At 44.2% G+C, this 27,423-nt stretch overlaps 1 protein-coding gene across 1 annotated transcript in view; it reads right to left on the bottom strand.

Annotated features, from left to right (window-relative positions):
* The window catches only part of LTN1 (listerin E3 ubiquitin protein ligase 1), a 52,789-nt gene extending 26,304 nt beyond the window's left edge, over positions 1-26,485 (bottom strand). The window contains exons 1-14 of the mRNA XM_080657685.1: positions 26,429-26,485; positions 21,671-21,874; positions 21,107-21,205; positions 19,699-19,929; positions 13,508-13,560; positions 12,198-12,378; positions 10,467-10,640; positions 9,753-9,943; positions 9,021-9,156; positions 6,670-7,479; positions 6,328-6,369; positions 2,770-2,959; positions 1,867-2,106; positions 490-643 (exon numbers count right to left, since the gene is read on the bottom strand). Of these exons, the coding sequence (XP_080513811.1) occupies positions 490-643; positions 1,867-2,106; positions 2,770-2,959; positions 6,328-6,369; positions 6,670-7,479; positions 9,021-9,156; positions 9,753-9,943; positions 10,467-10,640; positions 12,198-12,378; positions 13,508-13,560; positions 19,699-19,929; positions 21,107-21,205; positions 21,671-21,874; positions 26,429-26,470 (2,747 nt within the window). The 5' untranslated portion in view covers positions 26,471-26,485. The remainder of the gene's footprint in view (positions 1-489; positions 644-1,866; positions 2,107-2,769; positions 2,960-6,327; positions 6,370-6,669; positions 7,480-9,020; positions 9,157-9,752; positions 9,944-10,466; positions 10,641-12,197; positions 12,379-13,507; positions 13,561-19,698; positions 19,930-21,106; positions 21,206-21,670; positions 21,875-26,428) is intronic.
* Between the last annotated feature and the right edge of the window lie 938 nt (positions 26,486-27,423).

The raw sequence follows: 27,423 nt of genomic DNA, 5'->3' as shown, positions 1-27,423 counted from the left end.
ACCTGACCTATTTCCGACCCGATCTTTCTGAAACACAGCTCCCTTAGTCCACAAAGAGCACGGTGACCAGAAAAGTGTCTGCCTCACCCCAAAGGCCTCCGGATGCATTTGCTCAGTTTTCACTTTTACAAGTGGATTTAGGTGAGAGCTGTGAAATACACTGCAATTCAAATGCCTCAAAACAGTGGCTATCAGACCAGCCAGTAACCAGGCGAGAACGATCACAGTGACCAGCCAGGAGAGCTGTGGTTACACCCACCCAGGTGAGACAGAGGGCAGCACCAGCACCCACCACCGGCTGCAGCCAGGAGTGGCAGGTCTGTCACGCCATCATTCTTCCTTCAGTGAGCTAATGATCCATGTGGATAAATCCTCTGGGAGTCCTATCAATTTCTTACGTAACAAGTCATTTTTCATAGGCACCCACACGAGTTATGGAGCCTGATTTAAGGTCAGTGATCAAGTAATAAGGGATGCTGGAATGGTCACCTCGTAATGTCCAGAAACGGAGACTGAGCCTGGTTCTTCAGCCACAGCGCCGACGCCCGCAAGAAGGCCCTCTGCTGAGCTGGACGGCCAGGGTGGTGGACCAAGAGATTCACGCCAGAGAGCCAGGTATTTTTCAGTTTACAGATAAGGAAGTCTAAAATCAAAATGTCAACAGCAACTGGTAATCATTATAAAACATCTGAAAGAACGCATGCAGATCTCAGGTTTCTAAGGTGCCGTTTAAAAAAGAAAACAGCCCTGGCCGGTGTGGCTCAGTGGATAGAGCGTTGGCCTGCGGACTGAAGGGTCCTGGGTTCCATTCCCGCTCAGGGCACATGCCTGGGTTTCAGCCTCGATCCCCAGTGGGGGGCGTGCAGGAGGCAGCCGATCCATGATTCTCTCTCATCATTGATGTTTCTATCTTTCTCTCCCTCTCCCTTCTTCTCTGAAATCAATAAAAATCTATTTTAAGATAATAATAAAAAAATGAAAAAGAAAACCAAATTACTATCCAATGTCAAACAAAATGTGTCATAAATATGCAATAATAAAGCTGGCTCATGCCACCACGTAAGGTAAAAAATGGTAAGATTTTTAAAGTTAGCTTTTCTCTGCTCTGAAAGTCTTTAGATGTGAAAAACAGTGTACCTTTTCCAAGTAGAGAGGTTAGCACTGAAGAAGGGCTGGAGAGGAGGGCTTCCTATCACTAGTATTGTTTAATATTCCTTTTATAAGTAAGTCTAAATTAACACAAGGCAGGATATAATCCTTAAAAAAGGCAATCTAAATTTCATTTTGACATACATCAAGATTGAAATTTTATTAACATTGTGGACGGATCACGAGAATTCTTGCTTCATATTACATAGTGTTTTACAAAGTATACTTTCAAAAGGTATTTGCTTGTAAGAACATGTAATAAATAACTTCAAAATGTAATGGGTATTTAATTTTAAAGCGTGCCTTTAACATTTATGTAAAACATTTTTTGTAGTTGTTCAATAGAAACTTAACTGGCCACTGGGTAAAGCTGGCAATAAGACTACTGGTCCGCAGTGTGTTAAGAGAAGGAAAGAGGTATTAATAAATGTGGAAACTGAGGCATGAAGAAATTAAGCAAACTACCAGAGCTCCTGAGTAAAGGGGCTAACATTCTAACCATGGCCCCTTGCAAACTGATGTCACGTAAGACCTTTAGACATCCTGTCTATGTACGTCTTTAACGTGGTTTCAAAGCTGAAAGTGTTTAAGACTTGTAGTCCTTTCCTCAAAAGAGTCTGAACTGTCACGCAGTACGACTCAGCTAACGAAGCCTCGCACTGACATGAGAAGGTCAGGGCCAGAGTCCAGCAGAACCTGTGAGCAGCGGGCTGTTACCTGGCAGGCGGACGTCTGCTCTGCTCTGAGCACACAGCTGAAAGAGAGTGAGCAGTAAGTCTTCCGAGGACGGCACCAGCAAGCACCCTGTCGCTGAGCTGAAATAGTCATAGGCCACATCGCAGGTAAAAGACACTGAAGAGTCGATATTGTCAGCTTCTGACCATTTCTTTATGTTGGATAAGGTTTCATGAAGTTTAACAATAATTCTTTCAACATATACCTCTCCAATCAAGTAATCTAGAGAAAAATAATCACAAATAGAAAATATTAGCAGTATAATTTTGAGTAACTTCCACTTGAGTCTACATGTTAAAAAAAAAAAAAAAAAAAGGTGCTAGTGTATTAGACAAAGTAAAATCCTATCAGCCAGTCAATCTGTTCTCACACAGAAAAGCCCTCACGTAAAACAGCAGCTCTAGCCCGGCCGGCGTGGCTCAGTGGTTGAGCATCGACCAGGAGGTCACGGTTCGATTCCTGGTCAGGGCACATGTCCCGGTTGTGGGCTCGATCTCCAGTGCGGGGCGTGCAGGAGGCAGCCAATCAATAATTCTCACTCATCATGGATGTCTCTAATTCTCTCCCTCTCCCTTCATCTCTGAAATCAATAAAAATACACTTTTAAAAAAAGCATCTTTACATTAGATTTAAAAACAATGCTCTACAAAATTAGAGCGAAGAACTTTGCTAAATTCAAAACCCTTGAGAAGTAGTAAGCTAAAGGTATTAAATGTCATCCAAGTCAGGCTACAAAGATTAGCAAACAGTTAGGGCACTTACAAAATTAAGGTATTTTAACAAAGTATGTCGTGTTATTCTCAACCAATAATGTGCCAACTTAGGAGCATGAAGCCCACGTGACAGGACTATCCTACTGGAAGACGAAGCCGTAGTGCTGCCTACCATTGTCAACATGCTGGGATAGCACCACGCTTAAGAGCGCCCATCTCTCCGAGAAGTCAGCTTCCGACGTCACTGTGGGTTCCAAGTCCTTGTCGCAAAGATGACTTGCCAAGGTCACCAACTTCTCTCCCAGGATATCTCCTTTCAGCCACGAAATCACCAACGCATGTTTGTCTGAACTAGAACATGCCTAAAAGCACCATTAGAGCAACCGTCAGAGATAAGACCAAAACGTTTGTCTGCCTAAAGGAGTACTCGTACCAGACCGTATGCCTCCCCTTGTCACGTGGCCCGGCACCACGCCCCTCCTCCTCAGGTCCAAGGCTGGGTCTCCTGCTCCCACTAGGCCTTGCTCACTGCACTCCATGCTTTCCTCATCCATCTCCCCACCATGAGTAGCCCGTTCCCCACTCATCACAATCCCGCCTGCTTTATGAACCCCCCATCCTCTGCAGCCCGTGCTCATCGCTAACGGTCTCAGATTGTCTAAGGCACTTACTGGACTGTATTATTATTTACACTGTTTCATCTGCGTGTGTCTTGTTTCCAATGAGACTGTCAGTTCCTTGAGAGCAGAGACTGTCTTAAACTTCTTTGACACCTATCAACACTGCAGACATGCTCAGCAACAGAGGGCTCAACTTTGAGGACACTTTTTAAAAAATGCTCTATAGGTATTCAATTTTGTTGATCAATTTTTAAAATTAAAGAACAATTAACATGTAATAATGGTAAATTACTTCAATATGAGTAATGGGACTTATTATTTCCACAAATTCTTTGAAATAGTTACCAGGGCCAGATATCTGACAGCAACTGGTTTATTTTCATGGGGTGGGGAAGCAAGGAAAAAAGGTGTAAATCCACCCCCAAAAGCATGCTGATCCATGTTCCCAGAGCTTCTTTTGCTTTAAGGGCTGCGAAGAAAGGAATTTGCAACTTGGTTCATTTCAAAGCAATCTATGGAGAAAAAAAAAATCCAAGTGTGGATTGGGTAGTGCCTGAAAAACTGTTTATCCTTTTACTTAAAAAATTGTAGGTAAAGGGGGGACATCTGTGATATTCTCAATAAAAATGAAAAAAAAATGTAGATAATCAGTGCTTCTATTTTAGCCCAGGCTTTACCACTTTTCTGGCTTTATAACTTTGGGCAAATCTCTTTTTTAAAAAAATCCTCACCTGAGTATACGTTTTCATTGATTTTCAGAGAGAGAGGAAGGGAAGGGGTGGTGGGGAAAGGAGGGGGGAGGGAGGGAGGGAGGGAGAGATCGAGAGAGAAAGAGATCGAGTGCCTCCCACATAGGTCTGGACCAGGGATCCAACTAGCAACCTACGTGCCCTGATGGGAAATCAAACCCGAAACCTCTTGGTATGGGATGGAATTCCGAACAACTGAACTACCAACTGGGCTAGGGCATCGGACAAATCTCTCTCTCTCTTTAATATTTTTATTGATTTCAGAGAGGGAGAGGGAGAGAGAGATAGAAACAATGAGAGAGAATCATGGATCGGCTGCCTCCTGCACGCCCCACACTGGGGATTGTGCCTGCAACCCAGGCATGTGCCCTTAACCGAAATCGAACCCAGGACCCTTCAGTCCACAGGCCAATGCTCTATCCACGAAGCCAAACCAGCTAGGGCTGGCAAATCTCTTAAATCAACCTGGACCTATTTCCCAATTGAAAAATGAAGATTAAACTAGAAAATCTCTAAGGTCACTTTCTAGATACAAAATTCAGGTTGTTTTTAAAAAGGATGACTATAGGACTCTGCTCAGAGTATGAGGTTGCATAAAAAACAAGGGAAACAAAATAGGCTTTCCTAATACAGTTTACCAAATAAACCAATCTGTTTTACAGGATCCAGAAAATCATCTTCTGAATAAAATGTGTCTCAGGTTAGCAAGATGTGAAGTTCAACTTCTCACCGTTGTAACGAAGCTACAGAAAGAACGGAACCGGCTCTGAGGAGAGGGACTGCCTCCTAGCATGCACATGAGGGAGGCACACCTTGCCCAGGACGATCTCCCAACACGTCTGGACGGCATGCAGGCCCTTTCCTAAGCTGGCAGAGAGTGCACCGCTCTCATCAGTCCCGGCTGCCCCTGCTCTGCTTCCAGACCCGCAGGAGCTCTGTAGTGTGGCTCTCCATGCCTCCCCTGTGGGGAGAGAAGGCACTGGACAAGCTAATGCAAAGCCGTGCCTGGTCAGTCCCATTTCTTGTTGAAAAACAGTAGCGTTCTGTTTCCTTTTGTAAAAATAAACGACTGGGGGAAATGGGAAGTGACTGGCTAATTGGCAGAGCTTCCGTTTTGCAAGAAGAAAAAGCTCTGGAAACTGGCTGCACAATAATGTGAGTACATGTAACACTATTGCACTGCACACTGAGAACGGTTAAGGTGGTAAGTTTTACTTATGTTATACCATAACTTCACTTTATTTTTAGTTATTTTTTATTGATGGGAGAGAGGGAGAGGGGGAGGGGAAGGGAGGGAGGGAGGGAGGGGGGAGAGGGGGAGAGGGAGAGGCAGAGAGAGAGAGAGAGAGAGAGAGAGAGAGAGAGAGAGAGAGAGAGAGAGACAGAAACACTGATTTGTTGCCCCACTTATCTATGCATGCATTGGTTGATTCTTGTATGTGCCCTGACCAGGAATCAAACCCCCAACTTCGGTCTATTAGGAAAACGCTCTAACTGAGCCACGCGGTCAGAGCTGTAACATACTTTTAAAAGAGAGAAAAGCCCTAGTCGGTTTGGCTCAGTGGATAGTGCCTCAGCCTGCGGACTGAAGGGTTCCCGGTTCAATTCCAGTCAAGGGCACATGCCCGAGTTTCGGGCTCGATCCTCAGTGTGGGGCCTCCAGGAGGCAGCCAATCAATGATTCTCTCTCATCACTGATGTTTCTATCTCTCTCTCTCTCCCCCTTCCTCTCTTAAAAAAAATTTTTTTAAAGATAGAAAAACACTTGTAAATTAAAGAGTTATCTGTGTAAAACTTAAAAATAATCTAAAAATGCTTTAAAAATTTAGGTACCTAGTCATAAAATTTCTAGGGGCAGAAATGTGTTAAGTTACATTTGTACCTTCGATAGGAAATACTGAAGCTATTAACTTTCGGAATTGTTTATGTTCCTTGATTTAGTTTCATTATTCTCATCACCAATGTCTTATTTAGTCCAGAGGCCATCAAAGGCTGAAAGCGGGGCCAACAACTTCCTGATGTTCTAGCCAAAGCTAGAGCCACTCAGTCCATTTGTGTAGAAGGAAAAGTGACTAGGGTAAGAGTAGAAATTGCAGCCTTGGTTTGAAAAATAAACTTTTAGCTCTGCCTTTGTTACCTCTAAGAAGAAACCCTGGATTTCCCAGAGCCTGTTCCTCCGTCCCCGATATTCCTAACCAGAAAAACAAGCACCAACGTCTTCCCAGCTATAGGAAGTTACAGTGACGAGGAAGTCCTCCGACACAGACACCTGACCAGATGCCAGGGTGTGACTGTGACCGTGGCGTTCATGTCTCTATACTCATAAACACAAAGAGAAAAAGGAAATCATCCCTGGGATACCTTTTCAATGACCTGAAGAACCGAATTCCATTTCAGATCCACCTGAAAGAAGGAAAGGAGTCAGAAACAATCTCTGAAGGGACAGTAAACATATGTAAGTACGTTAAGTAACCACATAATCACTGAAAAACAAGACTCTTTTAACGCGTCCAACTGTGCCGTACGGAGGGAAAGCACTCTCCCCTTATTTCCCAGCTCTTGTCTCACACACTTCCCAAGTCACAGTCAATACACGCTTGTCCTCAGAAACAATCCACACATCACCCCTCAGGACCCACTTTACTTGTCTGTGATCACAGGGTGGGTAAAGCATTCCTTTGAAAAGATACACAGCAGTAATACCTCAGTGAGATCATCCAAGACGTCTTTCCTCTCCTTCTCATCCTCACAGCAACAGAGGGCACTGTACAGAATGTCCACCACGAAGCCAGCCTCCTTCCTAGTGTCTTCATTGAGCCAACAGACCACTTTCTGGTATAGGAACTGCACTGCCGGGTTTTCCTGTATAAGTGTGGCTATTTGCAGAGGTTTGGATTTGGCGACACTCGGCTTTTCGTCACCGAGTAGCATCTTGAACACTTGGGTTGAAGAGAAGGAACTGAGCAGAGTGGAAAGAAACCTTAGGTGCTGCTCTGACTTCTGTTCGTTGACATAATTAATACTTATCTCTGCTAGTCTGCAGACTAAGTCCTCCAGCGGTTTCTTCCGCCGCAGAGATATCAAGTCTGAGCCGGGATAGGGGGGAGGAGGCTTAGCCACTAATTCACAGCCCTGACTGTGCTCCCCTTCTGAGGAGACACGCTTCTCACTCTCTTTGTTACTTTCAGGCATCTCATCAGCAAATCTAACCTTACCCACTTTTTTGTTATTTGACTTCAATGAGCTCTTCGGCTTCTGAAGGACCTGCAGCAGGCTCGATACACCTGAAACAGACTTCACATCAGCTTCTGGCTCATTGATCCTCTTGTAACAGATCTCGGAGAGTCTTTCCCAGAAATTCAGCAGCACTTTCTCCAAGTTCTGAGCCGCTTTATCCTTTTTCTCCATGTCTGCTTTGGCTTCCCAAGAACTTAAAGTTTCTGCTAAATAGTCAAAGAGTTGCCCATCTTGCAATCTCGGGTCTTTGAGAACTGTGTCAATCACAGGGATCAACTGAAAAACAAGGTGAAACAGAAAAGTTCAGTTTTCAGGAGAAGTAAAATTTAAACAAGGTATCTGTAAAACATTATAAATATTCATATTTAATGAATGAAAAACATGGATTTCCCCCCCGAACTCTGAAAAGAGTTAACTTGAAAATCATTTTCATATCATAGAAAGAGCATAATGATTTCACGCTATTCCCCCTGCATTACTTTGTTTTTATGATATGATTAACCAAGATTACTGTCATTAACAGATAATACAGTTTTCTCTTCATCTTCTGAAGTTATTCAAGTTTTCTTATTTTCTAAGCCATTATGAAAGACACAGAAGACCTACAGAAATCAGAACCCTTTTTATTAAATTACAAAAATAAGAGAAGTTAACTACCTGAGAAAGCAAGGAGGATCTGGGCTTATATTACATCAATTGATTTTCCACCGGAAGAGCCATATTCCAAAACCTGCTTGCCTCCCTGGTTCTAAAAGCCAAGCACAGCTGTTCACAAGAGGGTACAAGGCCCGGCCGGGTGGCTCAGAGGCTGAGTGCCAACCCGGGAACCAGGAGGTCACAGTTCAATTCCCGGTCAGGGCACATGCCCAGGTTTCAGGCTCAATACCCAAGAGGGGGTGTGCAGGAGGCAGCCAATCAATGATTCTCTCATCATTGATGTTTCTCTCTCCCCCCTCCCTTCCTCTCTGAAATCAATAAAAATGTATATATTTTAAAAAGGATACACGTATGTAAATATCCTATAATAATAGAGGTAATATGCAAAGTGACCATCACTCCAAAACACAAGATGGCCGCCCCCATGTGGACACAAGACGGCCTGCAGGGGAGGGCAGTTGGGGGCAACCAGGCCTGCAAGGGAGAGCAGTTAGGGGGGACCAGGCCTGCAGAGAAGGGCAGTTGAGGGGGGACCAGGCCGGCACGGGAGGGCAGTTGGGGGGGACCAGGCTGGCAAGGGAAGGCGGTTAGGGGCGACCAGGCCAGCAGGGGAGGGTGGTTAGGGGCAATCAGGCCGGCAGGGGAGCAGTTAGGTATCAATGATGCTGGCAGGGGAGTGGTTAGGGGGTGGTCAGGCTGGCAGGGAGAAGCAGTTAGAGGCAATCAGGCAGGCAGGCAGGCAGGTGAGCGGTTGGGAGCCAGCAGTCCCGGGATCAGGCCTAAACAGGCAGTTGGATATCCCTCGAGGGGTCCCAGATTGGAGAGGGTGCAGGCTGGGCTGAGGGACACCCCTCCCCATGCACAAATTTCGTGCACCAGGCCTCTAGTTTTAAAATAAGATAACTGTTTGCATTATTTAAGCTTAATACCAAAGGTCACAAATAGCATCTTCTAAATTCCACTTTGCATTTCAACTCTTAAAACAGGCAGGGTTTGTACATCTGGAGACCAGTCCCCAGGCACGACAGTATGAGACTATTCTACTAGCAGCTGTGAAACCCTTAGGAGGAAGGCTAATCAACAGAACTGGCAACAAGACACATGAGCTGGCCTCCCATGGGCAGCGTGAGAGGCACGGGTGGTTTCCACACTATGTGTACCTGGTCGTTGACGAGCATCTCCTCCATCTCCTCCTCACCTAAGCTTTGCTGCATTATAAAACGCAGGCATTCAAAAAAAGCAGACAGCACTGCTGAGCACTCCGAGAAGCTGGCTTTGATTCTCTCTGTTGACAGCCTAAAATAACAAATAACTGTGGCTTACTCTTTCATAAAAAAGAATATAAGCAATGCAGAAACACCAAAATAAAGCCATGGAAAAGGCATCATACCAAAAGAAGAGGAATTTTTACAAATAAAATTCTTAAACTGAAAACTAAGAACAAATACAGCCAGATTTGAATGTAAACTTGAAGAACTGTGAAAAAAGTCTCAAGTACCCAAGAAAATTTTCAATTTAATTCTCTAAAAACTTGAAAAGTGTTTAATGAACAGTAAAGCAATTTTGGGGAAATTTAAATAAGACACTAATGTATATGTCTTCTACCCATCTGTGAAAATAACAGAAATCTCCTTCACTTTAAAGATCAAGACTAGCCCGGCCAGTGTGGCTCAGTGGCTGAGCTTCAACCTATGAACCAGGAGGTCACAGTTTGATTCCAAATTAGGGCACATGCCCGGGTTGCAGGCTTGATCCCCAGTATGGGGGCATGCAGGAGGCAGCCGATCAATGATCCTCTCCCATCACTGAAGTTTCTCTCTCTTTCATTCTCTCCCTTCCTCTCTGATAACAATAAAAAATATTTTTAAAGATCAAGACTTTAAATTCCTTACCCTGCAACTAGAGACGTGAGGAAGTTTCTGAAGAAGTCCAGCCTTGGGTCTGTGATGGACTGAGGGAGTTTGCTGATGAACGGCAGAAGATAAGGATATATGACAGTGGCCAGACCCCGACCACCTTCACGAACCACAGCCGACAGTTTGGGAAAAACACTTTTTTTTGCATTTACATGAAGCCAACAGTCCTAACCCAAGAAAGATTATAATAATAAAGATTATAAACATACTTTTCCCAATTAACAGAGAAGATACATAGGTCTCAAAAATAAAAATCAAGCATTCTATCTAAAAAAGCTAGTATCTCCCACTGCCATTATAAACTAAAACTCTGGAATTATAAGAAATTTATTACATTAGTATCATGTATCCCACATGCTTCCAGAAAAATATTCATCAGAAATAATTACTTACAATTAAAATATTTCTATAAAAGCTGCATTCTCAAAATAACAGCAATATTTAGTCTTAAATATAAGATTCAGATATGCTTGCTTCAATGAGCCACATAAGAATGAGTGATACTGGCTAAACTGAAAGTAAATAAAATATCTTTGCCATTTTATAATCAGTTTATGATTCACACAAGTTTTGGATTAAATATTTTATTTCCAAGAAGCTTTTTTCCAATAACTTTCAGATATTACAACCTAGTAAGCTTTCTCCAAGACAAGTGTTCCCGGATGTACTGAACGTGGTTCTCTTACGTACCTCGACAGTTGTGAGTGTATAAAGGACAGCTTCCCAGAGGTTGGGGCAGACAATGGGGTCGCTGTCATCGATGCTAAGCAGAACAGACGAGCTCACTTTTGATGCTTCCTTTTTCATCAACTGGGGAATACGCTGGCACAACGCAGAAACTAACTCAAAATAAGCTGAGCGGATCTGAAAGAAAACACAGAAGCTGAATTAAATTCAAGCAGAATGAAACTAGGATAGGCTTTTATTCATGGTGAAGGACAGACAGGTTACTTATAACCCTCCCATTAATAAAACTAAAACAACTAGAAAAATACGTCAAAGAATATTTTAAGAGTGTCGAATGGATGAGAAGCCACTAGGAATCAGCAAGCCAAAAGTGAAGGCGGAAGGAATTCCACTCCCCGTTTCTGTGGCTGAAGTAAAACAGAGCTAAGTACAGAACCCTTCACGGGGGCCGTGGGTTATTCCTACAGACACGCTAGCAGCACAACGTTACACAGAGCCAGACAAAAACAAGATACCTCGAGCCACTATCATTAGAAACCAAAGATCACACAGAGATCTGAGACTTTAAATCTTAAAATTATCAGTTACAAACTCCGTGTCCACAATCCTTATTACAGTTAACAAAAGTTTAAAGAAATTTGAGAGGAAGGACTCTTAGAAAAGGCCCGTGTTTATTAACAGATCTGGAAAATAAGCAAACACAATTCCTAATCTAAAAGTAAATAAATACATAATTATTTAAAGCTCAGTTAAAAAAAAAATTATCCAAGTAGCTTGAAAAGACAAAAAGAAAAACACCAACGAGAGCGTAAGGGACACAAAGGGGATGAAAATGTCAGCACATCCCAAGCAGGAAAAGATGTCAACAAGCAATTAGAACCCCACACACACCACCATCAATAGCGTATGAAGAGATGCTAAAGGTCACTTAGCAGAGGAACTGACGTTCGAGGTCACTTTAACTGCTGTTACTCCGGTGACAACTAGGAGGCTGCGTGGCTAGACCAGAAGACCGTGCAGGACTCCATGCACAGATGGTCCAGGCGAGAGTAACAGCCGTGCAAGTGAGCAATCCAGCACGACTTCAGAAAGTTAGTCGGGATGCATTTACTCTCGACTCAGCAAAGGAGGTTTTCAGAAAAATAAACTCTCACAGTCTGAGGGTACAGGAATGAAGAACTGTGAGGGTGAGGAACTAGAGGAACTGGTGTCTATCATGGGGGGAATGGGCAGGTAAATGGAGTGGAGGCCCCCTTCTGAACACTACGCAGCAGTTAGAAGCCATGGGCCACATACACATATGGGAACATGGTGAGTTTAAAGTATTTTAGCACTTTTTTAAAAGTACTAAGTAAAAAGCAGTAAATGGAACGGAATGTAACACAATGCCACCTGAGCACGTTTAGGAGGGTCAGCTGGTGGAGGTGGAGGATGGAGACAGAAGGAGAGGGAAGAATAAACACGTGCCATGCGAACAGCCTTGTGCACCCCACAACGTTAAGGTGCCAGGAGTGAGGAGGGTGACAGTCCACTCTGACGCTGAAGCCCAAATAGGAAATGACAAAGAGGAAATACAGTAACATCTGCTAAGAGAGGTGATTCAGTGCCACCACAGAGATGCATTTGTAGAGTTTTAAACATAAACAATAAACATAAAGCATCAACATAAACTAGCAAGATCAGAGGGGAAAAATAAATCAGAGAAATGTCTTAAGATAAAAAAGATTAAGATACCTGAGGTATACTGTGTTTTCCATACTTCCAAAATTTATTCTGTGATAGAAGAGACTTAAATTTCTCCTCCAGAGAATCAACTTCATTATCAGGTAAGAGGCAAAGCAATTTCTTTAATGCCAATAAGGAGCAAGTTATAACCCGGTAGAATTTAGCTTCTCTCTCTTCCTCTGGAACAGTTCTTATTGGAAAAAGGAAATAAATATGTTTAAGGATTGAGTGTAAGCCAAACGACATACTTGGCACTTCTATTTTAAATGCCTACCAAAGTTGCTTTATTTCTATATTCTATTCTTCCTATGCCAACCCCTCCTCAAAATACAAACATCCACAGAATTCCAATCAGTCTTCACCTAACAACAGGTGACAGTGATGAGAGCCACGGCTGGGAACGTGCGCAAGTCCACTGCTCCCGGCAGCAGGTAACGGGATGAGCCTCGGAGCGGGTGTCACTGCGTCTAAGGTTACTTTCCCGACAGACTCTTAACAGTGTGATCACGACGTGAGAAAAGTAAAGGGAACATTTGACTACTGTTTCAGTAAAACCATTCATAGTTCTTCAACTATTTTCAACCGGACCACAGAATGGTTCCTGCTATGACGGTCAGAAGGTGAATGTGGCCTGGCCAGTGTAGCTCAGTGACTGAGCATCTGGCCATGAACCAGGGGGTCTTGGTTCAATTCCCAGCCAGGGCACATGCCTGGGTTTTGGGCTCGATCCCCAATAGGGGACGTGCAGGAGGCAGCCAATCGATGATTCTATCTCTCCATCCCTATCCCTTCCTCTCTCTAAAATCAATAATACATATTTTTTCGCCCTAGTCAGTTTGGCTCAGTGGATAGAGCATCAGCCTCCAGACTGAAGGGTCCCGGGTTTGATTCCGGTCAGGGGTACATGCCCAGACTGCAGGCTTGATTCTCTAGTGGGGGGCGTGCAGGAGGCAGCCGATCCATGATTCTCTCTCACCATTGATGTTTCTATCTCCCTCTCCCTTTCTCTGTGAAATAAATAAAAAAATATATACTTTAAAAAAATAAAATCAATAATCTATTATTTCTAAAAAGAAGTGATGTGGGAAAAACCTAAAAGCATCTCTTTGTAAACAAACCAAGTATGTGGCTCCCAGATCATCCACCTCACCCAGCAGGACGGACCACAGGGGGCAGCACTTAGGACAGCCCCTGCCAACAGCACTCCAGTACGTTCTCATCTCTGCATGTAGCACCCCCTTTACACACGTCACATTACAATCACCTTATAACCCAGGAGTGAGACAAGTCCTCAACGCGAGTTACACCGTACAACTTACTGTGGGTCACTGAGCGAGTCAGGTGTCTCCTTCAGCAGGTGGTCCTGCAGCACCTGCAGGGGGACAACCCAAGCCTTGAGATTCCATTGAAGGTGACAGGGAGAGCACAAACCTCACCCTGCCTCAACCTGCTACCCCCGCCCCACAAGAGAAGCTACGTTAAGCAGCAAAGCTAAAAGGTTTGAATCGTCCTTATTTTCTTTCCCTGTCATCCCCAAGACTGGCTGCTACTGGGGTTACTTCTCCAAACACCTGCCGTTCCCATCAGGAGGAAGCGTCCCCGAGACACTCCTGCCCTGGCTTCTCGGTCCGGCTTGCCCAGAGCGGCGCAGCGCGTGGATCTGTCAGTACGTAGGAGATTCAGGCGCTGCTCCCCTTCCCCCTGAGTGCCTCCCTGCTCAGAGAAGAACACAGCTGTGCTCTGCCCGTCACGGCAAGTCCAGCTTTTGTCGGAGATGCTGGGTGTCTGCCTCCTTCTGGGCCCCCCACAGCGAGGACCCGGCTCCAGTGTCAGCTTCACCAGCACGAACAGGCGCTGACATTTGCTGCGCGTTGCACATGCCAGACAATGCTCGGAGCACACTTCCTACCTCACCTCCGTCCGTCCTCACAACTTCTCAATGGAGGACAATTCCCACGGTGACAGACTGGGAAACGGAGGGACAGCCAGTTGCCGGGGGTCACACACCTCGCTGATGGGAGAGGGGCCCTGAACCAATGGTATCCCCAGGCCCTCCCTCTTACAGACAGAAAATACAGTATCTCCGAGACCTGAACTGGGGAACTAGAATGCACATCATATACCGTCTAAGTCTGGCATTTTGATCTTCATTTGTCTAACTCCCCTCTAATAAGTTGGCTTTGTCTTTCGAAAAGTTCAAACCTAGTACCTGCAATGAACTGTGACAGAAGCTGAAGGGAAAGTAACCTGGAGGAAATCATCCACAGGTTCCACAAAAAGCCAGAACACACACACACAACTATGAACAGCCGAATCAGTTATCTCAAAATCCATTTTCTAAAACTCTTATTCTTAAACATTTTTTATATTTTTTAAATTTATTTTTATTTTATAAATTTTTAGTGAATTCAGAGAGAAGGGAAAGGAAGAGAGAGATAGAAACATCAATGATGAGGGAAAGCCCTAGCCATTTTGGCTCAGTGGATAGAGTGTCAGCCTGCGGACTGAAGGGTCCCAGGTTCGATTCCCAGTCAGGGCACAGGCCCAGGTTGTGGGCTCAATCCCCAGTGTGGGGCGTGCAGGAGGCAGCCGATCAATAATTCTCTGTCATCATTGATGTTTCTTTTATTTTTTTTAAATAAATCTTTATTGTTCCGATTATTATAATTGTTCCTCTTTTTTCCCCCCATAGCTTCCCTCCACCCGGTTCCCACCCCACCCTCTGCCCTTACCCCTCCCCCCACTGTCCTCATCCATAGGTGTACGATTTTTGTCCAGTCTCTTCCCGCACCCCCCCACACACCTTTTCCTCCCAAGAATTGTCAGTCCACTCCCTTTCTATGCCCGATTCTATTATATTCACCAGTTTATTCTGTTCCTCAGATTTTTTATTCACTTGATTTTTAGATTCACTTGTTGATAGATATGTATTTGTTGTTCATAATTTTTATCTTTACCTTTTTCTTCTTCTTCCTCTTCTTAAAGAATACCTTTCAGCATTTCATATAATATTGGTTTGGCAGTGATGAACTCCTTTAGCTTTTTCTTATCTGTGAAGCTCTTTATCTGACCTTCCATTCTGAATGATAGCTTTATTGGGTAGAGTAATCTTGGTTGTAGGTTCTTGCTATTCATCACTTTGAATATTTCTTGCCAATCCCGTCTGGCCTGCATAGTTTCTGTTGAGAAATCAGTTGACAATCATATGGGTGCTCCCTTGTAGGTAATTAACTGTTTTTCTCTTGCTGCTTTTAATATTCTCTTTGTCTTTTGCTCTTGGCATTTTAATTATGATGTGTCTTGGTGTGGTCCTCTTTGGATTCCTTTTGTTTGGGGTTCTGTGCGCTTCCTGGACTTGTAAGTCTATTTCTTTCACCAGGTGGGGGAAGTTTTCAGTCATTATTTCTTCAAATAGGTTTTCAGTATCTTGCTCTCTCTCTTCTTCTGGCACCCCCATAATTCTGATGTTGGTACGCTTGAAGTTGCCCAGAGGCTTCTTACACTGTCTTCAACTTTTTGGATTCTTTTTTCTTTTTGCTTTTCCGGTTGAGTGTTTCTTGCTTCTTCGTATTTCAAATCTTTGACTTGATTCTTGTGATCCTCTAGTCTGCTGTTGGATCTCTGTATATTATTTTTTATTTCAGTCAGTGTATGTTTAATTTCTAGTTGGTCCTTTTTCATATCCTCGAGGGTCTCGCTAAATTTATCAGCCTTTTCTAGAAAATTCTTGAAAAACCTTATAACCGTGGTTTTGAATTCTATATCCAGTTGTTTGCTTTCCTCCATTTCTTTCATTTCTGACCTGTTTCTTTGTCTCTGCATTTTGGCTGCTTCCCTGAGTTGATAGAGTGGCTTTGTGTGCAAGGTGTCCTCTAGGGCCCAGTGGCTCAACCTTCCCAGTTACCTGAGGTGGACACTCTTGGTGCACCCCTTTGTGGGCTGTGTGCACAGTCTTGTTGTAGTTAAGCCTTGATTGTTGTTGGTATCACTGGGAGGAATTAACCTACAGGCCAAGTGGCTGTGAGGATCAGCTGTGTCTACGATGGGAGAACTTCTGTGCTGGAGACACCCTTATGAGACAAGACTTGCTTCAGTGGGGCTTTGGTGCTCACTGAGTCTGCCCCCTGAGTGTATCCCTTATGGATCTGAGGAGTTGTAATCTGGATGGTCCCACTCTGACTCCTGGGTACACTGGCTCTTGGATCTCCAAGGAGGTGCTAATTTAGCCTCTGCCTGAGGCCACCCAGCAGGAGCTACGGAGAGACCTGCAGATTCCTCTTCTTTGTTTGGGTTTTGGAGGTGCCTAGATGAGGCCCAGCTGTGAAGCAATGCCAGCTGCTGCGGGGCCTTGGGCCTTCTTTTGGATGTTCTGGGTCTCACTGACTCAGATGCAGTTTGTTAGGTAAGTTTATAATTCAAAGGACCAGACCATTCATATGCAAAAGCATCTGCACTCAGCTTGGATGGGGCGGAGTCTCAGGGCAGAGCAAACAGCAATGGCTTCGTGGGGCGGGATCTCAGGGCGGAGCAGACAGCAATGGCTTCCCGTCAGCCCTGTCCTAAGAGGCTCCCCCGGGTCTCAGTGTTCCGTGGTAATCGCTGCAAGCACCTCTGAGAGAAAGCCACCCTCGAGTTTCGCCCACTGCCAGACAGTTCAGTTTCTCCCTGAATGAGTCTGGGTCCCCAGAGTCTCGCCCAGAACTGGAGTTCAGAGCAGTTGGGAGCTTTTGTCTCCCTCCCGATTGAGAAAGCCAGCCGCGTACTCAGTTGCCAGCCCTCTCAATGCGCACCTCCGTACCTCTGCCTTCCACAGTTCCTCTGAGTTTCAGTGTGCTTCTCTCTTTCCTGACAGTCCAGTTTCACCCCGTATGTGTCTGGGTCCCCAGTCTCGCCTGGAACTGGAGTTCAGAGCTGTCGGGAGCTTTTGTCTCCCTCCCGCTTAAGAAAGCCAGCCACGCACTCAGTTGCCAGTCCTCTCTGAGTGTGTCTCAGTACCTCTGCCTCCTGCAGCTCCTCTGAGTCTCAGTGTGCTTTTCTCTTTCCTTCCAGTTGTAGAATTTCCATTCAGCCAGCCTTCCTGTGGTTCTGGATGATGTCTGTTCTGTCTTTTAGTTGTAGTTTTGAAATTGTTGTGCGAGGCAGCAGTTTAGGTGTTTACCTATGCCGCCATCTTGGTTTCTCTCTCCCTCTCATCATTGATGTTTCTATCTCTCTCTCCCTCTCCCTTCCTCTCTGAAGTCGATAAAAATATATTTTAAAAAAATGATGAGAGAGAATCATTGACTGACTGCCTCCTGCACGCCTCTCACTGGGAATCAAGCCCACTGGGGATGCATGTACCCTTGACCGGAATCGAACCCGGGACCCTTCAGTCCACAGACCGATGCTCTATCCACTGAGCCAAACCAGCGAGGGTGCATTTTCTAAAACTCGTAGTGTCCAGACTCATGACACTTCACTTTCCTAACAGTCACCACTTGATATTTACATAAACAAGTGACTCTTGCCTTGTGGTTGGGTTAGAGAACTCTGTTTGAGAAGATGCTTGAAGGTACAAATCCTCCCCCTAGAAAGACAACTTGGCACACCTGAGAAATGGCGCCTGGAAGGACCAAGACCCTCCTGGGGAAGGAGGTTGCAGATGTGTGCCTGTGGGAGAGGTGTCGGGGGAACGGCCAGCCATGAAGAGCCCTGGAGTCCACGGTTGTAGCGAGGAGGGGAAACCACAGGAAGGCTGACTGACTGACAGGAGGAGGGAGGCAGGGAGGGAGGGACAGACACGGGCTCTTAAGCCCCAGGAGCACTGCATAAGGGAATGAACGGAAGTACACATTTTTTAGATCCTCAACTCTCTCTCACTCACAGTCCATCTACTTCTATTTCATGTAATATTGAGAAGGTTGGTCATCTGTTTTTCCAGTCCATATCTTAAGAATAGCAAAAAAGAGGGACAAAGGAAAATAGTACTAGATGCAGACAAATTGAAAGCCACAGAAGTTATGGCTGACACCAGTTTGTAAAGTGTGGGCCAGGAGTTGAAAAAACTTTCAGATGTGTTAATAGGAGTCTAGATGTGTATGGCAATGTGAAGGGTAATTTGTCAGTATCTATAGAAATTTCACATGTTCCTATCTTTTGACCCAACAAATGATGACTCAAAGTGCTGACAATTATCACTCCCACAGGTAGGAAGAGATCTACTCATGAATGTTCACTAAAGCAGGGTTATATTAAAAATAGTGGAGTAAAACTATACATGTGTATTTTAAAAGTTACCTAGACTGCCATATATCCATACAAAGGAATACCAGAGAGCCGGAAAAAAGAGTGAAGTAGATCTGTAAACATGTGTTAATATAGAAATACAGGGGGAAATAAGTTTAGATTGAATCTTAGATGCACTCTTTTTTATATTATACTAGAGGCATGAACACGTGCACGGGTGGGGTCCCTCAGCCTGGCCGGCGATCGGGCCGATCAGGGCCATCTCACCCAGTCCCAATAGGAGTCGATTGGGCCAGCCAGCCAGGGGGAGGGACCGCGGGAGGTTGGTCAGCCGCGGAGGTTGGCTGTGGGAGTATACTGACCACTGGGGGCAGCTCCTGCATTGAACATCTGCCCCCTGGTGGTCAGTGTGCGTCATAGCCACCGGCCGTTTGGTTGAGGGGTTGTAACGGTTGTTTAGGCTTTCATCTATCTATATAAAAGGCTAATATACAAAGTGTCCCCTCGGGAATTTGACCGGGAGACCCAGAGTTCGATCGCTTGCTATGATGTGCACTGACCACATGAAACAAAGGAAGGCCCCGGCCGGCAGCTGGCAGCTGGAGAAAGAAGGCCCCGGCCGACAGATGGGAAGCCTCGATCGGCCCTCAATGCCAGCCAGGCCTAAGGACCCTATCTGTGCACAAATTTCATGCACCAGGCCTCTAGTGTTAATCATATTTAAAATGCAACATGAATAGTTGTGTTAAACACTATTTTAAAAAGACAATCTTCTGGCCCGGCCGCTGTGGCCCAGTGGCTGAACCAAGAGGTTCCCAGTTTGATTCTGGGCAGGATACATGCACGGGTGTTTCAGGCTGGATCCTCAGCAGGGAGCATGCAGGAGGCAGTGATCAACGTTTCTCTCTCATCAATGTTTCTGTCTCTTATCCCTCTTCCTTCCTGTCTCTAAAAAAAAAATCAGTAAGAACATATACGTGTGTGTGTGTGTGTGTGTATACACATACATATATATACATATACACACACACACATATATATATACACACACATATATACAAATATATATATACATATACACATATATACATATATACATATATACATATATATATATATATATATATATATATATATATATTTTTTTTTTTTTTTTTTTTTTTCTGTTGGAAAGACTCCACACACTTACTCCCTCATAAAGCCAGGTAAGAAAGCTGTCATTGTAATATGCCTGCTACCCCTTAAATACTTAAGGAAAAAGAAGAGAAGAGTGGCAAGAACTTACACTTATGATCTCATCCTTACAGAATGCTATGGCTTCAGGCTGTTTGCTGGGAGGGAAGGCTGCTTCGAAGGCATCTTTTGCTGCAGACGCGGCTGGTGCGTATGTGTCACACTGAGCTATGAGCCAATAGCCCATTAAACTTTTTAAATAAGGAGCCAAGTGTTTCTTAACTTTGAGGATAAGTTTTTCAAAAGCTTGCTGTGTGGCTTCTCGAACCCGTCGGTCATGGTCCTATTGAAAACATAAGATGGTTTAAAATAGCTCTAGCTCATTAAAACAAATATACATAATTCTGTACATGCTATGATGACCCCTTAATAAGAATTCAACTATATACAGAGCTAAACAATAGTAACTATGTTAAGTAATTAATTTATTTCCCTTCTCCCAATAAGATAAGAACTATATTCAAGACTGAGTCAAGGCTAGGCCTTAACCCAAGAGTGGGGAACCTTTTTCCTGACAAGGGCCGTTTGGATATTTATGACATCATTGGAGGGCCATACAAAATTATCAACTTAAAAATTAGCCTGCTATATTTGGTCAAACGTTTAATTAACTCACCACTAATGCTTTGGCAGGGCCAGACCAAAGGATTTTGCGGGCCTTATACGACCCGTGGGTCGGATGTTCCCCACCCCTGCCTTCAAAACAATGAAGAAATTGATTCTCATTCTTCTGCATCAAATATACAAAGAAATTAAACTACCCAAATTTATTGTGACTGGAAAGCATTTGGGTAATTTTGACCTAACTTTTGAAAACACAGACTCCCTATACACATCATACAATGTGTAATTATGATCCAATCTGTGTAACATTTCATAATCCTCACCAAAAATGTCCTATAAACCTGACAGTCTCTATAATTTAGATTAAAAAAATATACAACAGCCCTGGCTGGATAGTTCAGTTGGCTAGAGTTGTCCTGAAAGACCAAAGTTGTGGGTTCAATCCCCAGTCAGGGCACACGTCTGAATCAACCAATCTGCCTATATGTATAAAACCTAAGCAACCATTACGACCAGTGGACCCGACCAGTCACTATATTGCTCACTGACCATCAGGGGGCAGACGCTCAATGCAGGAGCTGGCCCCTGGTGGTCACTGTGCTCCCACAGCCAACCTCCCGCAGCCAGACAACCTCCTGCAGTCCCTCCCCCCAGCTGGCCGCCCCGATCGCCCCAATTGCCAGCCAGGTCGAGGGACAACCCCCCACCCCGTGCACGAATTTGTGCACTGGTCCTCTAGTAAACAGATAAATAAATGGAACAACAAATTGATCTATCTCTCTCTCTCTTCCTCCCTCCCTCTGCACCTCCCTCCCTCCCTTCAAGGCCTTCCTCTCTCTAAAAGTCAATTTAAAAAAAGTACAACAGAAATAAGCCAGTAAAGTCTGGATACTTACAAGTGAAATTTTGCAAAAAATTCTTGGCCAGTATGGAAGAACTCCTTTTACAATTTCTGTGTCTCTCTCTGTACACATAGTTCCAAATTCTTGCATAGCCTAAAGTAAATTATTAGCATTGTTAAGGATCAACAGCCATAATATTGGCTTTTGATTACATTTATTCTGTTCTAGAAGCTTCATCTGTTTTATTTATTGGGAGAATACATTGTTTCTATTTGTGCTTATATATAGGACTAATTTGAAGAGTTCCTTTACAAGCTAGTATGGTAGAAAATTTTAGGTTGTTTTAAAAAAGATAAATACACAGGGTTAAATTACATTCTCTAATGGGACAAAAAGAATACAGCGAGAAATCCAAAGTGGCTCCAAAAAGTGCGGAGCAGCACACTAACTCATAACCTAGAAGGTAAGTGCGAACTACGCTTAAGTCTGTGTGTCAGAGAAAAGTGCAACTGTGAAAGAAATTACTAGCGATTATTCATCTCTCTCTACAGGAAACATGCCAATGATATCTTAATACAAGGATTATCTTCATCATTTTCATGAAAACAAAAATCTTACTTTTAATTTCGTGGTGACATCTTTCTTAGACAGTTTCCGCAGCACCATTCGGAAATCAGAATCCACAAGGTTGTCTATTTCCTCAGCTCCCTGAACGGCAGGAACGTAGCCCAGGTCACTCTGAAATGTTCCAAAACCAATGAATCCAGGCACAGTTCCCTGTTCTTTGGCTAGAAGTTCTGCAGCTCGGCCACTGTTTGAAGGCTGATAAGAAAGGAGAGAAAAAAATGTCAGAGTCCAGGAAGAGTTCAAAATTTAACTTTGAGTTCTTGAGAGTCATCCTTGGTAATTCCCATGGGAGAACAAGCTTTTACTTGAGAACTTCTTCTTTTTAGCCTAAGATTTCAGTGCAATGTTCCCCAAGGGTGAATGTTTCTGTCACCAAGAGGTTCTCAGTAATGATCTCAGCGCATTGCGGACGGATCACGAGAATTCTCATGTTTTCATATTATACAGTGCTTTACAAAGTATCATACTTTAAAAAGATATTAGCTTGGAAGAACATTTAATAAATAACTTCAAAATGCAATGGGCATTTAATTTCAAGGCGTGCCTTTAACATTTATGTAAAATGTTTTTTGTACTCGTTCAATAAACTTATCTGGCCACTGGGTAACGCTAGCAATAAAACTACTGGTCCACAATGTGTTAGGAGCTATTTCCTGGTTTCCTAAACATTAGAAAAATGTTCTTTAAACTGGGTACATGATATCAAGTTAATGAGTCATGACATCATTTTAAAGACATACATTAAAATATTTAAAATCAGAGAATGCATCACGAATGGTAAGCCCAAGTATTGTTTTATCAAATGTTTTACTTCCAATATTTGTATAAATAATATGTATATACACTTGTATACTGTGTAATAATGTAAAATTAACTCAAAATGGTTGCAAAGTACATTATTATGGACATAAAAATCAATACGATTATAAGACACATTACTTTGTTTTGAACCATAATCAGTGGTCTGCTTGACTGACACACAAAGTGGTAGTCTCTTAGCACTAAAAGTTAAGGGATTGGTTGTGACAGAAAGAAAATATTTGAACTGTTGGAAGAAATTCACACAGTGTCATCAAATAGGAAAATGCCTCAGTTCAAAGCCCAGGATGACATTAAAATCCCTCTAAACTTATCTGCTTCTTATTTCTCTATAAGAATGTTCAAAAAGGGCTATCAAATGTGTGATTCAGGTTGCTCGTACCTAACAAAATTGTGTATGGAAAACTTTTTTGTCAAGGAATAATCTGGGTTACTTTCTAAACGGAAATGAGTGACCAGAAATGGAAATGATGGCCTGAATTACATTTTTTCAAAACAGCAGCATTTAAGACTAATTGCAACAAAGGTTCTCTATTTTAAAACCTTATTAAAATGAATGTTATTCAATTTGTCTTTCTCAATATTGACACATGAACAAAAAGCTACAAAGAAAGTTAGTGAACTAAAATACAATTCTGAAAACTAAATATGATGTCCATCAGAATTTTATCTATAACCCCATTTGTAAACAGCTTTATGGTAAAACAGAATGAAGTAGTATAAAAAACTAATTATTGCTAAAAGCTAAAGGAGTCAAGGCTGAATTCTGAACTGACCTGAATTATCAGAGCTGGACAGTGATAACTGGGCGTAGGATAAAAGGTATCCCATTTCTAGTTTCCAATTTAAAAGTAACAAGTTAGTTCAATGTTCTGATTGTATCTTTTACTCAATGTCTATGTTGAATTTAAAATATAGTTACTGTTTCTTTTTACTTACTCTATTGTATGTTAGATGTTTATACCCACAGCTCAAAAACCAAGAACCTTGCCGAAACCGGTTTGGCTCAGTGGATAGAGCGTCGGCCTGCGGACTGAAAGGTCCCAGGTTTGATTCCGGTCAAGGGCATGTACCTTGGTTGCGGGCACATCCTCAGTGGGAGGTGTGCAGGAGGCAGCTGATCGATGTTTCTCTCTCATCGATGTTTCTAGCTCTCTATCTCTCTCCCTTCCTCTCTGTGAAATATCAATAAAATATATTAAAAAAAACAAACAAAAAAACCCCCAAAAACCAAGAACCTTGATTTTCTTTCTGGCAGTTAATTTTCTTATACACCTAATTCACTCTTTTGTGTCTATCTTTCAGTTTTTAGACCACCATAGCAATAACTGATCCTAGCAATTATTATCAAAGAACGCTAAAACTAACAGATGAAAGTTTGTGGGAGAGAACAAGGTATTTGAAGTGGTGACCTTGTGTCTACAGTTTAAACACCAAACTCAGAACTTATCTTTCCCCAGCCGGTCTCGACCGTTTCAGGAATGTTCTGCACTCTTTCCTTTCTTTGCCTCCACTGAGCTGCCACAATTTATGTTCCAGTCCCAAAATGAATGTAAGGGTCCCTGAATATACTATGCCCTCTCACAAATCACACTTCCGTCTTTGCATAATCTTTTCTCTCCACCTGAAAACCTCTCCGTTTTAATTGTCTGACACACTCTTACTCATCCTTCAAAACACACTCAGGTTTTCAACATTTGCCTCCCTCAGGTCAATCCCCATTCTTTTCTATTCCCCCACTTCCTTTCTACTCATACCTCTATCATAATTCTCTAATATATTACCATTATTTATGTACTTATCGGTGTCTATCATCAAAAAAATGGGCCCTAGACAGTTTCCCCAATGGTTAGAGCATTGGCCCGCAAACTAAAGGATCTTGGATTCAATTTCAGTGAATGGCATGTACCTGGGTTGCAGGATCCATCCCCAGCCCTGGTCAGGGCGCATGCAGGAGGCAACCAACCACATCCATGTTTCTCTCTCTGTCTCTCCCCCTCTTTTCCACTCTCTAAAAATCCATGGGAAAAATATCCTCGGGTGAGGATTAACCAAAGAGAAGGGGACATTTGTCTATCACTTTTGAATACTTGGCAATCAGGATTCAAGGTCTTCTGCTGAATCAGTGACTGCCACTCAAATCCCAATTCCACAACTCCTGGTTACATGAACTTAGGTAAATTCATTTCTTAAGCCTCAGTACCATCATTTTAAAATGAGATAACTGTAGCTAACTTGTTATTTGGATTGTTGTCAAGATTAAACGTAAGTTTTTAGACCACCATAGCAATAACTGATTTCAGCAATTACTAACAAAGAATGCTAAAACTATCAGATGAAAGTTTGTGGGAGAGAACAAGGTATTCCCAGTCTCAAACTACCACTTAATACATTTTTAACTAGAGGCCCGGTGCACGAAATCTGTACGGGGGGGTGGGGAGGGGTCCCCTCAGGCCGGCCTGTGCCCTCTCGCAATCTGGGACCCCTCAGGGGATGTCCAACTGCCGGTTTAGGCCCGATCAGATATCCCTCTCGCAATGCGGGACCCTTCGCTCCTAACCACCTGCCTGCTCACTCCTTACCACTTGGCTCGCCACTCCTTAGCGCTGCCGCGGAGGCAGGAGAAGCTCCCGCCACCGCGCCACCATTGCACTCACCAGCCGCCACTGCACTCACCAGCCGTGAGCCCAGCTCCTGGCTGAGCAGCACTCCCACTGTGGGAGCACACTGACCACCAGAGGGCAACTCCTGGTTGAGCATTTGCCCCCTGGTGGTCAGTGCGGGTCATAGCGACCAGTCGTTCTGGTTCCGCCATTAACAGTCGCTGGGCTTTTATATATATAGATAATCAATGGAAAAAGCTCTCTTCATCGAGTGAAGAAACAAACACCACCAGTGATGAGACAAACAGGCTATGGCACAGGGAGAAAGTCAGAGATTCATCTAGGAAGCATTCCTGTCAAAATGGTTTAACCTGAATGGAATCATAAGAACAAGGAGACAATTCTAAGTTAAGCAAAACAATTGGCCTAGATCTTCCAAACTGTCCATGTCATAAAAGAACACCCCTCCCACCATGGGAAAAAGCTGGGAAACTGTCAAGATCTAAATAACAAAAGGTTATGAGTGGTCTCTAGGCTGTTTTTTTACTTTTATTTCTTAAATTCTTTAAAATGTGTTTTTATTGATTTGAGACAGAGAGAGAGAGAGAGAGAGAGAGAGAGAGAGAAGAACATTGAGATGACTACAGAAATCTGAATACAATGCTGTGTTCTATTAGCTAAAATACCTAAGTTACATTTTTCTGCGTGTTATAATTGTTTGCGGTTATGTAGAATGGCATTATTCTTATAATACACATGAAGTACTCAGGAGTTGAATTTCTGCAAGTAATTTTCATATGGTTCAACAAAATACATATACTTAGACCGAGGAAGCAAATAGGACCAATTATTGACACCTGGTAAGTCTAGGTGACGAATATATTGGTTGTCGTTACAATAATCTTGCATATTATTCCCTAGTACTCTTTCACTTACATTTGGAACATTTAAAAAACAGAACATTGAGGACATTTTTACAATAAAAAGGCCCGGGCTCCGTGAGGGGTCCGTGCGGCTGCAGAAGGGATGGGGAGGAGGCGGGAGGGCGAGAGCCTGTCCTGGACCCCGGCCGCAGGCTCCGTCTGGCAGCCTCCAACCCACCCCAGTCCGCGGCCCCGGCTCGCCCCGCAGGTGCCCTCCCGTCCCGCTGCCACCGACGCATTTGCTCAAGAAAGTGTGTGCGCGGAGGCAGCTCGGCGTGGACACCCCTCACTCCGCCACCTGCTCAGCCGGCCCCGCCGGCAGGGACGCACGCGGGAGGTCACACTCCCCGCGCACCTCGCCGCCCCGCTGCGATGCCCCGCTCGGCTGGCCACCCCGCTCTCACCCGCAGGTTCCCTTTGGTCCGCTGCTTGTTCTTCCCGCCCATGGTCGCGATCTCCGCCACACTCCGCCCGCAGCCCCCGGGTTGACACAGCCGGGCCACAACTTCCGGCCCTGCCTCCGGAAGCGGTCACAGAACAACTTCCCGGCCCTCCCCTTCCGCCACCCACCCCGGTCCTCCCGCCGCCCCACTTCTGCTCCCGCCGCCCGCCGCCCGCCTCCCGCCTCCCGCCTCCCGCCTCCCGCCGCGGCCTGGACTGCCTACCGCGTCACCTCACAATTAGAGCCACGTCTCTCTGAGTGACGTCACCCCTGTCCAATGGGAAGCCGAGCCTGGGACCACAGCGCTGAAGCTCCCCTTCCTCGGCCGCAGGAGGCGAGATTGGTTCCGGTGGAGCGGAGGTGGGCAGGTGTTTTCCCACAAGGGTTGCAGTAGGACGACTGGCTAGGGCAGTGTGAGACCTTTTGAAATGCAATCATCAGCATCATCTGAGTGTTTGTTAGCAACGCAGCCTATTAAATCAGATTCTGCATTTTAAACAAGATTCCCAGGCCATGTTAAATTTGAGAAGTAGTGCTCTAGGCAATAGTCCCTCTAAATTCCCCCCTTTTCGTATAACTGTAACGTGCAGTTTTAGAAAAGGGGGCGACTGTGGCAGTATGTTATATTTGAAATGTACAGATCTCGTAGTTCGTGACTTTGCATCTGAAAATAACGAGAGAAAAAGCACCTGTTGCTGGTTATGGCCTCATGTCCACCTCACCCTTTTGTACTCAAGGGCATGATACTGAGCTCGGCAAACTCTCCTTTATTCGACTGCCCCTCAGCAGGCACTGGGAGACTGGACCAGAACGCATCAGGGACAGCTCCACTGGGTCAGCCTCCTGCCCTGTAAACTATCGGACCAGCCTCATTGCGCCCTTGGGAGCCAGATGCAGCCAGGCACCACCCTATCCTCAGGGTCTTGAACTAAGCCCTGTCAGTGCCTCCTCTAAACT

The sequence above is a fragment of the Plecotus auritus genome (genome assembly GCF_963455305.1).
Source record: "Plecotus auritus genome assembly, chromosome: 2".
Lineage (NCBI taxonomy): Eukaryota > Metazoa > Chordata > Mammalia > Chiroptera > Vespertilionidae > Plecotus > Plecotus auritus.
The sequence above is the reverse complement of the archived record's forward strand: the minus strand, read 5'-3'. Positions and strand labels throughout refer to the sequence as shown.